The sequence below is a fragment of the Chamaea fasciata genome, unplaced genomic scaffold (genome assembly GCF_029207755.1).
Source record: "Chamaea fasciata isolate MVZ Bird 193981 ecotype frontalis unplaced genomic scaffold, bChaFas1.0.hap1 SCAF_5, whole genome shotgun sequence".
Lineage (NCBI taxonomy): Eukaryota > Metazoa > Chordata > Aves > Passeriformes > Sylviidae > Chamaea > Chamaea fasciata.
The window spans coordinates 55,443,291-55,459,616 of record NW_027094090.1 but is presented as its reverse complement, the minus strand read 5'-3'; the positions used below and the strand labels follow the sequence as shown (position 1 = coordinate 55,459,616).

Here is a 16,326-nt window from a genome sequence, read left to right as displayed (position 1 = left end):
ATAAAAACAAGAAATGTATTTCTTTAATGAAACCTGAGGATTTTAACTGTAACAGTGTTGGTTTCAGTTTCAGTCTCTAGCTGGACACAGCATAAATAACTCATAGTTTCATTTACAAGCGGTGGAGCTGTACCATCACCATATAATGGATTGATAACGTTAATGGATTGATACAACTGTAACTTACTGCAAAAGTGGATCTGATTTTGGTTTTTTTTATTGTTTAAAATTAGTAAAATCCTGCCAAATTCTTCTGCCACACCTGTGTAAATCCAGAGACTTGCGTCAGAGTATATTCACCTGTGTAAATGACAGCACTTTTTAGCCAAAGTGTATAAGGGTCAGATCTTAAACTGATCAGGCTGACAAAGCTGGCTGCACTGAAAGACAATCCTGGTTACAACATCTGAAATGCTTTAAATTAAAAGGTAGCTTAGAAGGAAAGCAGAGTTAATTTTCTTCTTCTTCTTTTCTTTTCTTTTGTTTGTTTGTTTGTTTTTTTTGTTTTGTTTTTTTTTTTTTTTAAAGAAATACCTCTATTTGCTGTTGAAATTATCCACACATATTTTTCACTCTGGTCCTAGAACAAATGTTTGGGTTTGTTGGTTAGTTGGTTGTTCTGGTTTTTTTTATTTGCCCCCTTGATTAGACTCCTATGGAAACGTGGATATTGATACCTCAGTTGCAGAAGTGTCTCACAGAGGCACTGTACTCTCTTGGAATATTCTCTCATTCTTTTGTGACTGTAGTTTTTCTGGTTTGGTGTTTCATATTCACCATGACATTTTGCTGTGCTTGCCAGCATGCACTGATCTGATCTTTCTCCAGTGCCTTGGTGGCACAGAAAACATTTTCAGATGTTTGAGAAATTTCTTCAACCTCATTTAAGCACGTGCTAGTCGTGAGCATCTGTTTCTCTTTTTGTAATAGTCAGACAAGCAAAGATTACTTTTACAAGCTTAAATTGCTTGGCATTTTCTAAAGGTTCCCACAGCGTCAGGAAAACTATAGATTTTACCGAGTTCTGTTTAATCTGCTGGGCTAAAGTGAATTTAAGTCCCTGCTTGTGAGAATGATAATACAAATTCTGCTTTTTCATAGACCTTTTTTCTATGAATGTACAAATGTGGGGTTTTATGGATTTGGGTTTTTTTACAGTCCATGTCTTTTTTATTTCGGGCTGATCCATTTATTCCTTCTGTGGGTATTTCACTTATCCTCTACCCATTCAGCTGTTGATGGGGTAGCCAGGTGTATGAAAGCTGCTTTACTCCTTCAGCCAAGTCTGTTATAATAGAAGTGATAACAACCTTTCTTGTCTTGCATGTTATGCTGATACATCAGCAATAATAATATTTCTGCAACTTTTACCACAGGAGTTGTTATTGATTTTTCAGATTTCTATATTGCTGTGTGGTGTTTGATGAATTGAGATGGCTTTTCTCAGTTCTCAGCTAAGAAATTGCTGATAATTTTACAGAAATTGCTTGTTATAGGGAGAAATAAAGGGAAAAAATGGGACTGAATTTAAAGATCACAACCATTTCACATTACCACATTTTCCACTTCCCACTGTGGGGATGCTACACAGCCAGTGTCAAGTGCCACAGTGGTGATGCAAGGCACTCCTTAGACATATCCTGGAAAGGGAGCTGGGAGACAGGCTGGAGGAGCTACCACCTATTGTGAACATCAGGAACCAAGGTAAAGTGAGGAAATCCTCACTCCAGAGCAAAAGATGAAAGGAAAAGATGGATAAGACAGACCCCAGCTTTCAGGATGAAATTTATTCGAGGTAATCATTGAGCAACCTGGTCTATGGGGAAAGTGTCCCTGCCCATGGCAGGGGGTTGAAACAGGATGATTTTTGTGGTCCCTTTCAACCCAAATCATTCTATGATTCTGTGGTTGATCTCCAGCCCCTAGTGAGTCTCACTTCCCTCCCTCCCTGCCATGCCTTTGTCCTAGGCCTGCTCCTGCTGCCTCCTGCTCCTTGCTCCAGAGGCACCTCAGCTCAGCTTTAGCCAGGTATTCTGGGCACTCACCTGGACCAAGTGCCTCAGCTGGAACATAGATGACATTTAGGCCTCCCTGGAATCATCATTTAACTGCAAAAGTGTACATAGAAGGAAGGAGCAGATTGAGGTCTGACTTTCTCCCATTTTGGCTGCTTTGAGTTTCAGCTCTAGGTCATTTTGCAGTCCAAACTAACCATCCCAACTCTGTAAAACCCTCAGCAGCTAAATGTCATCCCTTGTGCTGCTTTCTTTTACTGCTTATCCCCTCAGTTCTGGAGAGGACTCACAAGGTAAAGTCAAGCTTCTTTTTACAACAGACTTAAGTTACTACAAGTGACTTGCAGTTATTTTTTGGAAGGGATTTGTGGACCATCAGAAATTTGCAGGTTAAAAAAAAAAAGTTTTCTACACAGTCTAATGGATTTGCTTTCCAGGATTCTCCTACGAGTAAAACCACACGTCCCCTCAGTACTGGAGTTCCTTTCATCACGTAGGAGCACCTGTAGCACTCTTGCCTAATAAAGCATATTGATTTATATTTAAACATGTGGGTGGCTTGCCCTTTTGCAGCATTCTGTGCCATCTGAGTGCCTGTGCTGGCCTCAGGAAGCCTCTTGCTCTCTGCTGCTCAGCTCACGTGGGAGTTTGGGTTGGCAGATTCGAAACCACCTCTACTCTTAATAATTTCCTTTGCACTGCATCTCTTCAGAAGAGGTCACAGAAATCAAGGGCCTGTCCCTCTGCCTCCCTTAACTTAAAATCACTGTTACAAGTGGCTCTGGGATGATCACACCCCCAGTGTTGGAAGCACAAGGGTGGAGTGCCTCTCCAGCAGTTATTCTAGGCATACTGACGCACTGAGCCCAGGGAATGTACAGTGGATGCTCTGTGTGTGTGTGTATGTGTGCAGATGCCTTTGCCACAGACTTCACCCGGTGTTGTTAAACACATCCTGAGTGACCTTATTTGGAGGCCCCATTCTTGTCACACTGCCCACGACTAAAGAAAACATCCTGGCTCAGCTCACCTACGTGAAAAAGATGAGGTAAGCACAGCCCACTGGGTTCGGGACCGCAGCATGTACCAGCAGTTTCTGCAGTGTGCCTGCTCTAATGAACCGAAATGAAGGGCCTCATTCCTCCTCCAGCTGAAATCTTTGGCACACCTCCCAGGCAAAGCAGAACCAGTCCCTAAAAGGTTTTGTTTTCTGAACAGAGAGTGTTTCTGTCATTTTAAGGGGGTCTGAGTTTTCTTAGGTGTTGAGGGAGAGAGGATGGGTGCAATTTGTGGTGAGAGCTGCTGATACCCTCAATTTCAAAAAAAATCACAGAATGGCCTGATTGGGAGGGATCTTAAAGATGATTTCATTCCAACCCCCCTGCCATGGGCAGGGACACCTTCCACTATCCCACGCTGCTCAGAGCCCCATCCAGCCTGGCCTTGGACACTGCCAGGGATGGGGCAGCCACAGCTTCTCTGGGCTACCTGTGCCAGGGCCTCCCCACCCTCACAGGGAACAATTTCTTCCTCATATCCCGTGTAACCCTGCACTTCTGTCAGTGTGAAGCCATTGCCCCTTGTCCTGTCACTCCACGCCCTTGTCAAGAGTCTTTCTCCATCTTTCCTGTGGGCTCCCCTCAGATCTGGAAGAAAAATGTTGTGGTTTGGTGTTGAGGCTTGGAAGGCCTGAAGTTTGTCTGGATTCTGAAATCTGCCCCGTGCAAACCCAGTCCTGCTGACCTGCCTGTCCAGGCAGTGTGTCTCGTCTGAGAAAGTGTCTTTTTTCTCTTGGTGTGCTTGCTTTCAGGTGCTAAGAAATCCTGGGGACACAGATACACAGCCTCAACAAGAAAGTCACTTCAGTCACATATCTCCTATTGTAATACATGCAAGATGCCTAAAAGCAGGCTGATGGTTTTATTTTGGGAAAACTCTTCAGTTTATTTAAAGTTTCCTATTTCCCAACATTGTTATCTCAGCTTGGACTAGAAACGTCCAGGAGCCCCTTCTGATCTAAGTATTTCTAGGATTCAATGACATCTGCCACTTCATTCATTGGCAGTTTCCAATAAACTAAATGGTTTTGGTTTTTTTTCCCTTGTGAGGCAGAAGGTTTTTGGTTTTTTTTCCCTTGTGAGGCAGAAGACAATGATCGAGAATCAATTTTGTTGTAACCTAATTTTAAACTTTCTCCAATCTCTTGGTTTCACATGTTTCACTCAGATCTGTCTCCTTGAAGATGAGATAAAAAAGGCTTAGGCTAAGGAAATTAGGAATGGAAAATGAAAAGAAGGAGAAGGGGATGCAGTGAAACAAGAAGACAAAATATGCAGACATCATCATCAGCCAAGGGCACTTTTACTGTGGGACAGTAATAACAGCATATGACTGATATGGTTCAAGCTGCCTCAGTGCAATTGCAGGTGTTGCTCTTTGGCTCTGAGACTTATTTTTTTGTGGGATGTCTTAGAAACTAAAACTTCATTGGAGAAATTTTTGCTCTCTGTAAGTTTTAAGAGTAATCTTTTTTAACACAAAAGCCTAAATAATAAGTGAAGAAAGTCATGACTGAACATTGTCTTTGTACTCAGTGTTTCTAATGCAAGGAAAAAAGAGAGATTCCCTAAGCCACTGCAAGACCAGTCTGATTCTGGAGTCCTTTAAAGAAACTTGGAGATCAAAGTTTGTAAGGAGCAGGGCAAGACAAGTAATAGTGGCTTCATTTTTTCAGCTAAACTCTGTTAGTTCATCTTTTTTCAGAAGCTGGGTTCTGTTTTCTGAGGTATTTCTGTGACAGGGAGCACATTGAGGAAGATTTATGAGACTGCACAGAAATATGGCAAAAATATATCTTGAACTCTGTCCCTGATTCAGGTTTTCCTTCACAAAATGACTTTTCAGGTAGATGTGCAGCTACATTTTTTTTTTCTTCAGTGTAGACACAATAGTTTTTCATGTTGCTTTCTCAGCCTGCCACGTTGCTGGCGAGGAGGAACTTGAGAGTCACATTGTGCAAAGGTTCATCAGCTGCTGGGACACTGATCCTGCACCTGGGCCCTAATGATCTTTGGCCATTTTCACAGCTGTCACAAGCTGATGCCATGCCAGGGCTCGTTGGGAAATGCATTCTCTTTCAAATGAGTCAAATCAGGCTGTTCTTCTTATCTTTATTGAAGTTCTGGACTCTTATCAAACTGTTCAATTCTCCAAAAGCAAAGATTTCTTTGCTGATGATTTTTTCAAAATTTAGAAATACAACTTAATTTTTAAAAAAATTTAAAAAAAAAAATCTTCTTTATTATCCTTTCTATTATGCCAAATGAACTTTCTTACATGCCAGAGGCTGCTTAGCCCATCTGCCTACCCTGAACATGACTATGTCTCTCTGACACTGGTGTCACTTCATGACCCTTTGCTCCACGGTTGATTCCTCCCGCAGTCTCCACTTCTGGTGGAAGAATGGAAATCAATTTAAGGTACCACCTTCATGACCAGCTGATGACCATCTCAGCATGAACTGAGGTTGTGCAGAATGCAAACATACGTGAGAAATGTCATGCACAAGAAATTCCAGTCACCCAGGTGGCCTGTGGACCTGCATGTTGATTGTTATAGGGGTGTAGGGAAAAAAATCCCATTGGAGATGAGCTTTTTTATTTTGCAATCTGCAAGTTTCTTTTTAAAATCTACAAACACATCTGCAGATTTACTCAAGATTTACAGAAAGTGACACCCAGACATGCCCCATACATATCCATTTTCCCACAGCTTCTATTTCTGTAGACATTTGCCTTTGTAAAATCATTGTCATCATAGAGTGCCTTGGTTTGGAAAGGACCTCACAGCCCATCTCATTCCAACTCCACTGCCTAGGGCAGGGACACCTTCCTCCACCATCCCAGGCTGCTCAGAGCCCCATCCAGCCTAGCCTTGGAGACTGCCAGGATGGGGCAACCACAGCTTCTCTAGGGACCCTGTGCCAGGGCCTCACCACCCTCACAGGGAAGATTTTCTTCCTCATATCCAATCTAAATCTGCTCTCTGTGACTTTGAAGCCATTCCACCTGTGTTTTTACCCTGGGTTAGATGTAAACTGTCTTGTCCCTCACTGGATAACTGAAGTAGTTAAAGTGCTCCTGATCTCACCGAGTGATACCTATGCTGATTAGCATTAATTCCCTTCTTTGGGTTTTTGCATAATTGGGGTTTTGACTCTTCAATAAGCTGGAAGATTTGTGTCAGACCAGTGAGTCCTGGGCTCGGGTCATAGGCAAAGTAACTCCAGGAAAAAAGTGAGGCTCCAGCCAACTGGAATGTGTCAGGATGGATCATTTCTCATTAAAAAAAAAAAAAAAAAAAAAAAAAAAAAGACACCCAACCTCTTCTCCAGAGTGCCCTGAAACAAATATAATTATAAACTGTGTTGTTTTAGATATCATCCCTAATGATTTCTTGTTTGACGCAAGTTGGTGTGGTCTCATTGTCCTTGGAGAAGCTATTCCAGAGCTGTCAGCTATGGTTCATGAAAGTATACAATAAAATTGTGAGTTGTAAATAGTTAATTGTGAGGGGGGTAAAAATTAGTCCTAATCAAGGCATTTTGGTCCACGCCCTGTGACAAAAAATAACCAAGAATTATATGTGCTCATGAGATCCAGGACTGAATAATTTGTTCAAATCTCATGATCCAAGGACACAGCCTGTTCAGCTCATCTGGACTTATTGGCCCCTTGGATTTTGGCCAAACGCTTTTCAGCAGCCTATGGCTTCCAAAACAAACATGCTTTTGGACTGAGCTGGATGCAGAGCTTGGCTGCAGAGAAAAAAGAAATCTCTGCTTGTGGCTGCATACTTGGTTGTTTGTTTTTATAATTTTTTTTTCTCCAATGACAGCTATTTCCTTAGCCAAGATTGCTCACTGCAGTTCACTGCAATTCCAGTTTGCATTACGTATATTAAACCTAGAGATTCCCAGTTTTAAGAGTTTTATCTTAGCCTGAGTCTCTTTGGTCATCCAGTAGCTGGAAGAGATTCTTACTTCCTCCTTTAATCTTGGGTTCTGACAAGGAAACCAAATGTCCTCTTGGCTTCTGCAAGTTGTTGTGATTCCAACATGGAGCACAAGAATTTGCAGTTGGGCCATTTTTTGAAGGGAAAAAGTCACCTGTAGTTAAATATCTGGGACCTAATTTTCTCCTTGTTGCTCAAATTGATGCTGAGCAGAGTGGCTTCAGCAAATGCCAAAAGTAAAACAAACAAACAAACAAAAAAACCCAGAAAACCAATGCAAAAGAGATGTGGGGCCGTTTATTTCCTTTAATAAGCATATCTTTAATTAGATGGCCAATACTTACCCCAGGTTGCTCAGAGCCCCATCCAACCTGGCCTTGGACACTGCCAGGGATGGGGCAGCTACAGCTTCTCTGGGCAACCTGTGCCAGGGCCTTACCATCCTCAGTCCCTCACAATTTCTTCCTAATATCCAATCTGAACCTCCTCTCTGTCAGTGTGAAGCCATTGCGCCTCGTCCTGTCACTCCAGGCCCTTGTCAAGAGTCTCTCTCCATCTTTCCTGTGGGCTCCCTTCAGGCACTGTAAGGCTACAATGAGGTCCCCCCAAAGCCTTCTCCTCTCCAGGCTGAACAATCCCAATTCCCTCAGCCTTTCCTCCCAGCAGAGCTGCTCCATCCCTCTGATGCCCTTGGTGTCCCTGTTCTGGCCTGGCTCCAGCAGCTCCCTGTCCTTGCTGTGCTGGGCCCAGGGCTGGGTGCAGCCCTGCAGGGGGGTCTCAGCAGAGCGGGGCAGAGGGGCAGAATCCCCCCTCCCCTGCTGCCCACACTGGGGGCTCAGCCCAGCACAGGGGGGGTGGGGTTCTGGGTCCCAGCACAGGCACTGGTGCTGCCCCTTGCTCTGAATGTGGTCTCAGGCTGCACTGAAGCCACAGAGTTCATGGACCTGTGTCTCCCACCGAGCTTTGTGTAGCTTCACCTGAGCTTATCCTGTACATGTGAACTATCAGAAAGCCTTCTGTTTTCCTTTTTTTTTCCCTTTCCCTTCATGGTACTGAATCCTTCAGGTGATTTCTGCAGCCATTTGTGTTGGTAAGAGTTACCTCCAGCAGGAGGGATGCTTTCTGTCAATGCACAGGACTGATCTATCTTGTGTCAAGACCTGATAGAAGACCTCTTAGACTCTTTCAGCAAAGCATGGGCTGCTCTGGTGACCCTTTTGAGACATCTGTGTGTGTTTGATCCCCTTTGAGTCGCTATCCAGAGCTTAATGAATCATGACGCTGTTGCAGGGGCTTGTTGCAGGAGGTGGGTAGATGGGATTCTTCCTGATATGTCTTCCCCTAGCTTTGAAGTTGGTCCTGCACTCATCTATGAGGTTGGATTCAAGCCCTCCAACAGTCCTTTCCCATCTAAATATCTCCATAGAAACAGAGACATTATTAAGTTTCGAATCACCTGTGAGGAAGCAGAAAATGAGGTAAACTCAGCAAAATGTTTCCTATTCTTCATAGAGGTGTGAGGCTTATCCACCATCTCTTGTCCCCAAAATTTCTGGGAGATTTTTCATCCCCCAAGCTGTGAGCACAGAGTGGGAAAGGAGCATGGGAAGTGCCCATGCCTCCCAGGATGCTGGGCACTTCCCAGGCAAGAAATCTGAATTACACTCAAGTCTACAAAAATTTGAAGTGTACCAATACATACTATGGTTCTAGAGGTGAATAAAAACTAGGTTCGGAGGAGGAGTTAACACAGCATTTCTGAATCAAGGAAAAAAACAAGTGGTAAGAGGGATTTAGAGTCAAAACACTACCAAAAATGTATAAAATTTTATTTTATTAATACATTAAACTACTGTGCGCAGCACATACATATAAAAATAGAAGCAATTTCACAAAAAATTGATCGGACAATTTTGTGTTTCTTGCAAATTTACAGTCTCAATTGTGAGTCCATATCGAGTCAGAATATGAGGTATATTTTAGAGAAAAGAAAAGTAATCTGAGAACTTTGGCACCATTTTACTGTGCAAAATATAATCTTGGAATTGAAATAGTTAGTGAGGTATACAAATATTACTCTGCTTTTCCACTGTGTGTGTGTGTGTGTGTGTGCATGCCTAGGAAAAATACATTTATTTAGAACCATGATTCAGTTCCAGCCAAATCTGCTTTCTAACAGGGGTGGATTAAGTCTTAGAATGTTATGGGTTTTGCCTGAGGAAGAAGAAACTGAAAATAGGCACCAACTCCACAGGAGAGTCCCATGTGCAAAATGTGGGCATGACCGGCTGCTGTGGAGTATTCACAGCAATGTTTTCAAAGCTCATAACCCATGACATAACCCCTGTTAACTTACACTTGAGATGAGATATGTTTTAAAGTTCCTAATTTGGCCCTGATTTGGGAAATCCCTTTAGTTTCATGAGCTTTTTTTACGTAGTCACATACCCTTCTTTGATTTCAGCTGTGATTTCCAGGTTAATCTGGCTGGCATTGAGGTGTAATGAGGAAAAAAAGCAGTGATGTAAAGAGTAACTCAGCAGAGTGACTGATGGGGCTTTCCAAATGCCCACTAAAACTGCATCCAAAAGGGTCTGCAGTTCGTAAGAACAGTCTCAGTCTAGCAGTCTGTGACTAAACAGATTTACAGAATCACAGAATGACTGAGGTTGGAAAACACCTCCAAGATCATCAATTCCAACCTTTGACAAATCCCCACCTTGTCAACCAGAGCAGAGCCAGTCATTTCCTGAACATTTCCAGGGATGGTGAGTCCATCACCTCTCTGGGCAGCCTGATCCAATGCCTGAGCACCCCTTCAGTGAAGAAATTCTTCCTGATGTCCAACCTGAACCTGCCCTGGCACAGCTTGAGGACATTTCCTCTTGTCCTGACTTCCTGTGACCTGGTCTACAGTTGTCCTTGCTTGACCAGTGTGTGCAAAATGGAGCCAGTGAGTCTGATTCCCACCTTCTGTGCCAGCTGTCCCAATGCTTACCAGTCCGGGCAACAATCACTTTCTCTAGGCTGCCCTGGTTTAAGAGGGAACAGACTTTATCCTGTCATAAGGATGCTGGATTAAGCTGCGATCAGAAACAAACTTGTGTGCCAGCATTTGAACTCTGTTTCCTTCTACATCCTTGGACTCTTCCATACTCCTTCAAACTTCATTTCAAAAACAGTTAGGAATATAACACCAGGATACAGGTTGCCAGGTAATGTATTTCAGCACAACTCTCTGCACCTTAAAGGATTCTAGGCCATTGTACTGCCTGATACCCTCCAAACTTTTCTTTCACCCACTCTTTCCCCACTCAAAACATCCTGATTTTCATTTCAAATGCACATTTTTCCAAAGCAAACTGCTGCACACGTTGTGGATGAACAAAGTGTGTCATCTTGGCTTCTCTCTGAAGTACTGCAAGACCAGAAAATGAAGAACAATTCCTTTCAATTCCTTTCCTTCCAAAGCATCCCATTCCTGTACTGTGAGCAGCATTCCACTCTTTTTTTGCTTTTCATATACACTGTGATCATCACTTACATTTGAACCAGATAAATTCAAGTATAAGTCACACTAGAGATGCTGGAAAACTGTATCTTGTTCACAAAACAATTCCCTTGACAGCTTCTCAGGAATGGTGGTGGTGAGTACATCCTTGTGGGTGTGTTCTTTGGGCCAAATCTTCTGCAGCTATAAACTGATAGTTTTCCTGGGCAGATTTACTCCAGCTGAGGATCTGGCCCTGACAGTGTCTCTCATGCATGTCAGAAGGCTCAAATTCATCATGAATAGACAGTCCCTGCAAATAGAATGGCATGTCAAGGCTGGACATAGCCCCATTTTGGCTGGACGTGGGAGATAATCTTGCACTCAGATATTCACTTCTGCAGCAGCATGGTCCATCTATGCTGAAAATGCTCATGCTCTGACATTGCATTGAATCTAGTTTCAAATTTAGGAGCACGCCACCAATGCAGGAATCCCAAGGCTTCTGGCAACTGACATTTATAGTGACTATTGACTTAGGGTCTCTTAAAATACTCTTTCAAAGGCATGGAGAATGCAGCTTCATTGGTGATCTCAAAAAGGGTTGTCAAAATAGCAAGGTTATGTGCCATTTGTATAGCTTCTAGGAGAGCTTTGAAGAGTGTTTCATATAACTTGCTGTGTTGTCTTTGAAACTGATGCTTTGCAAGTGACAGAAATTGGAATTATGGCATGAATTCCCCTCTCCCAACATGGGAAGGTAAGCTTGTGTAGCCTCCTTCTTTCTCTGTCCTTCATATCTCAGGGAGGTATGATAGAGAAGAATCAAATATACTTAAGACAGTGAAAATTAAACACAGAGGTTTTCTAAAATAACCCTTTGCTGGAAGCTTTCATGAATTTCATATGTCTTATAGCATGCACCCCACAGACCAATTCAGGTTCCTAGAGATTAACAACATTCAGGCTAAATGAAATAGAATGTCTTTAAATATTTCTTTTCTTTTATATAAAGGCACCTGGGCATCAGGAGACTGGGATGATTGATTCATTAAAAGTATGTCATTGCATAGATGCACACTCACTCATCCCATGTCTATATATATACAAATATTAATATTAAAGATGTACACATCTATATTGGAGGTAAGTCTAAACTAAGCTCACAAAATGCCATTCAAAATCCTCAGCTCCAAATCAGTTTTGCATTTGAGACCCATCTGTGATTTATCCTGTGGCCCTTCGCATAGGAAATTGATTGTAGGTCTTCATTTTGCCAACCAGTCCACATGACGAGACCCTGGAGAATCCCCTCTGACACAGAAGGGGTCAGGGAAAAGACAGTTTGCTTGTGTAAAAACAGTTGTGGAATTGGCACCTTAATGATCAAAACAGGTTGAGGACTTTACAGGATAGGACACAGTCTGTGGAAGGGGGTGCAGGCAGGTATTCAGATGGAGTGAACTGCCTGAAGCTCTGGTGAAGCAAAATCATCGGGTGATTTGGCCCATGATATGTAAACAGCGCACTACTAAGAGGTTATTATCTGAGGTAAATAATATTTAGTAAATCACCTATGATTGATTAGATGGTTGCCCACAGCCATTCCGCATCTTCCAAAAACTTCCTTTGCACTCCAGCTTGCATTTTTCTCTGTACAGCACCAAAGGAGGCACAAAGCCGTGTAAAATTTGTACCGAGTAGAAGAGCAGCAACATTGTACTATATATGCTATGTGATGAATCTAGTACAAATATTTTTATCCAAATATACACATACACAGAGAGATTTCTTTTTGTTTTTTGAATGACCAGTATAAATACTTTACCTGGGAGATTATTCCCCATGTGCAAAATGAAACAGTTTGTCCTGGGATTTCATCTTCTGTTGTGCTGGTGCTCATATTCTTGGTAAGAAGTGGGTCACTGTCATGGCAGGAGAAACCTTGTTTCCTCTCTTCACCCTGCCGTGTTTGCTCAGGGCTATGTAAGCGCCACGGTGAATGTTGGATTCATACGCGTTGTAGTTGTTGGGCAGCAAGGTTTCCTTGAACTTGCACTCATCTTGGAAAACAGCCTAAGGAACAGCAAGGGCAGGGGGTGGGGATTCAAATCAGGTACAATCAATATTCCACCGTGGCCCAGGTCATTTTTCCTCCTTGCATTTTTACACCAGGGCTCGTTGCAGTGTGCGACAGGTGGTGCCGCAGCCACTGCGGCCAACAATAAATCTCCCTCCTCGGTGCTAATTTGGTGTCAGATGAACTCAGATGCCACCTGTCCAGATAATGGGCTGTGTATTTCCTGTGGCAGATCGAGTTAATTCATTACAAATCATGGATTTCTTCATTTTATTTGCAAGTAATGATTTCTGTCAGCATCACACCCTCTTGCCCAAACAACAGTTTTAAGACCTCCCCTCTGCCAGAAGTTCCATCATTTATTAAAAAAGTGATAAGATGGCTGTCGAAACCTTCAGAGCTCTTCCAAACAGCAGTGTTTGGAAAACTGTTTGGAAGCAGGGACAACTGCTTGCTTGAATAAGAGATTTGGTTAGCATTAAATCTTTTCTTTCTTAAACCATTAGTAATATTTAACTATGCAGCCGGTTCTAAGCTGGGAAAATAGTTTGATTTTTCTCCATGTCAAAACATGAAAATCCAAGTAGAGGGAGTTATTTGGGAGAGGAGGTGCAAGGACAAACACAAGACAAATGCAGAGGAAATTAAAAGAAAGCAGAATAATTCTCTGACTTCAAATGTCTGGCACATGAGATGCCACCAAAACAGTTCTTTGTGGGCATCTGTGTGATAAGACCACGCAAAGCCTGTAAGAGTTTACCTTAAGGCATCGTGCTGTGCAAGGGAAAATGCAAATCTCTTACAGCTTTTGAAAGTGTCTTTGAAGATAAACAAAACTCTATTGAAAGTGGGGGGAAAAAAATCAAAGAGATTTCTGAAGCCAGACCCTGGACTTCTTTAGGAACACCCAGCTAAGTAAAGCAGTTGAACTTGAGGCACTATTCAGGTGCTTATGATCACTTGTGATTGAAAGAATATTCCTGAAGTGGGACCTTAAAGTGTCCTACTGTCATTATGAGTGTGAGAAGGAATCAGTCAGGTTAGGTCCCTCACAACATTTGGCATTCTTTTAAACAATTGCAATGCTTTGTTGAAATTACAGCTGTTCCAAGGAAAGGACTCTGCTGTTCCTTGACGAAAGAGATTGATACAACCAGTGCCATCCATTACTTTGAGATGGGCTGATTTTGCCTATTGCCCAGAGCCAGCCTCTTTCAAGTGCACCTACCTCCTAACAAGCACTTTTTCTGCTGGATGTTGGGACTGGAGATGTGTTGCTCACATCTCAGAGGTAAAACTGCATATAGATAGGAAATCATCTAGATGAGGATGATGGTGTTTCAGTATGATTTGCATACCATTGTTAATAGTTATTATTATTTTCTCATCCTTTGCAACTGATCTCACAAAACTGATCATTAAAATAACCCCAGCCACACATGTTGACCTTGTAGGGTAGACTTCCTATTTATTCTTGATGGTGCGGTTGTTTTTGGTAGCAGGGAGCATGTGCTCATTATTTAACTAAGGGTAGCCATTGGAAATAGCTATAATTGTGCCTCTCCTACACACAATGCAATGCAGGATGGAATCAACCAGACTCAGCTTTACTACAATGTGTTTGCACCCCTGTGACCTTAGAAGAAGCCGTCTAATTAATCTGTACTACTTGCAGAATATGTTCATTTTCCTAAGGTGTCCCCTGTACAGTCTTAGAGGAAAGCTTTAAAACTCCAGCCCCGAAACAGCCTCGCTGCTCGTTGCATTAAATAGCACTGATGACAGCAGGCTGGGCAGGCTCCCTGTAACACCAGGGCTATTTTCTCTGCTTGTAATCAGAGATTTCCATAAGGAAAAGACTGAAACAAACAAAACCAAAACAAACTAAATCCAAACAAACAAAGCAAAACACTAAACCAAAACAAACCACATCAAAACCTTTTTTGTTTAAACTGAAAAGCTACTTGCACTTGTACTTACCGTCCCATACAACCTGCCCTTGCTGTTCATTGCAATGAAGAGAGCACTTTTCACACCAAGAAGACTTACAACACCTCTTTCTACAGTGGATATTTCAAAGAGACCTGAAAAACATGAAGTTTAATAGGAGTGTTATCACAGAATCTAGAGCTAATGGAAGGCAATTCAGATATCTTTTTTTAAACCCTAACAAACTTGTCATATTTTTCTTTATAAGAGTTATATCCCTAATGCAGCAAAATAAATATACACAGAGAAGATCTTGGCTTTTCCTACATGTCACAGGATTTGCAAATAATTATTCTAGAATTGTAATCGCATTCTGTATAAGCCTTTTGCTTTATCAAACTCTTTTGATCTGCCAAACTCCGGACCTTTGCAATAAGAAAATGATTTTTATGCTATGCTAAAAATGGTAATAGTTATATGCTATACTTACAAAAGGTTTTTTCTGAGCCTTAAAAAGTATGGCTTGCATTTTGAGGTCCCTCATGTCATCTGCTGCAAAAGATTTTACAAACTGCCCTCTACAGGAAATTTAAATCCACATGACTAATACTTTCCTTAATTCTTAGGGTAACAGAACAGCACCCACAAGCATGAGCAAACCAGGACCAGCAAATCCCTTCCATGGGACACACTGAGTGTCCCAAAAATACTGGTCAGCTAGGATTCAAGAATCATGCTTTTGGCCCTTTGGACTCAGCTAAAACCTCCTGGATTCAAAAGACAAATGAGAAGGTGAGAGCAAGAAAATGCAGCAGAGAGTCGGTTTTCAACCTGGTTTGTCTTTTCTCATCTGTGCAGCAAAGCAGGTAAAAATAAATTCTATGTAAATTTTTCTAAGCATTTTGTCCCACATTTCAGCCTGAAGGGTTCTCATGTTTATTGATCCCAGAGACTTTTAAAAGGCAACAGATGCAGCACAGATTAATAATATCAAGTCATAACATTTGCACTCTGTGAAGGGTAATTACTAGAGTTCACAGCAATTAAGTGACATCTATTCTATTTCATTTCTGGATGCAACTCACTGTATTGGTTTTCATTGTGAACTCCGCTTATCCTTCCGTCTGGGAGGATTTGAAGGTGAAACCCGATGCCCACGTTGCAGTAAAGCCTCCGCTGCCTCTTGATTCCTAGCAAATAGTCACTCTCCCAGTTCACATCTGCCTTCTCCCCTGACATCCCAGCCATGGACCTGGACAGCAGAGATTGCCATCCTCTCTCCAGCAATGTGCCATTAGCTCTGCCTACAGCTGGGTGCGTGACAGCAATCCCGGCTAGCAAACCCAGAAGAAGGAACACAGGCAACGTCCGGTGAGTGCTGGTGTCGCAGGACATAGTGATGAGAAGTCTTTGTGCCGTGGCCATCCGGTTCACCTCCTGGGCACGTGGTCAGAATTAATGGCCCTAAAAATACCGCCCTTCTTGTTTTTCTCCCTTCAGCATGGTGGCAGAGGCTTATTTTTGGAAAGCAAATAGAGCTTGCTGACCTGAAACTAAAGCCTGATAGCAGTTGGGTTGGGAGCGGAGACAGGCCAGCAGGACTCCAACTGGTGGGGACCATGGTTTGTAGATTCTGCTTTCCGCTGGGCAGCCTCCGTTATATTTGATTGAGCCATCTTTATAGTGCAGGGGCTGTCCCTGCCCACATCATCACTCTGACATCAACAGCCTGCCCAAGGTGAGGCTGCCAGGGCTGTAACACAAACCTGCCATCCTCCCTGCCTGCTGGGGTTGGAGTG

At 42.6% G+C, this 16,326-nt stretch overlaps 1 protein-coding gene across 1 annotated transcript; it reads right to left on the bottom strand.

Annotated features, from left to right (window-relative positions):
* Positions 1–12,417: 12,417 nt before the first annotated feature.
* On the bottom strand, positions 12,418–15,952 carry FGF6 (fibroblast growth factor 6). Its single transcript, XM_066184635.1, has 3 exons — positions 15,613–15,952; positions 14,579–14,682; positions 12,418–12,594 (listed from the first exon to the last, which is right to left on the bottom strand). The coding sequence occupies exons 1-3, from the start codon at positions 15,950–15,952 to the stop codon at positions 12,418–12,420; spliced, it is 621 nt and encodes a 206-aa protein (XP_066040732.1).
* Positions 15,953–16,326: the final 374 nt, after the last annotated feature.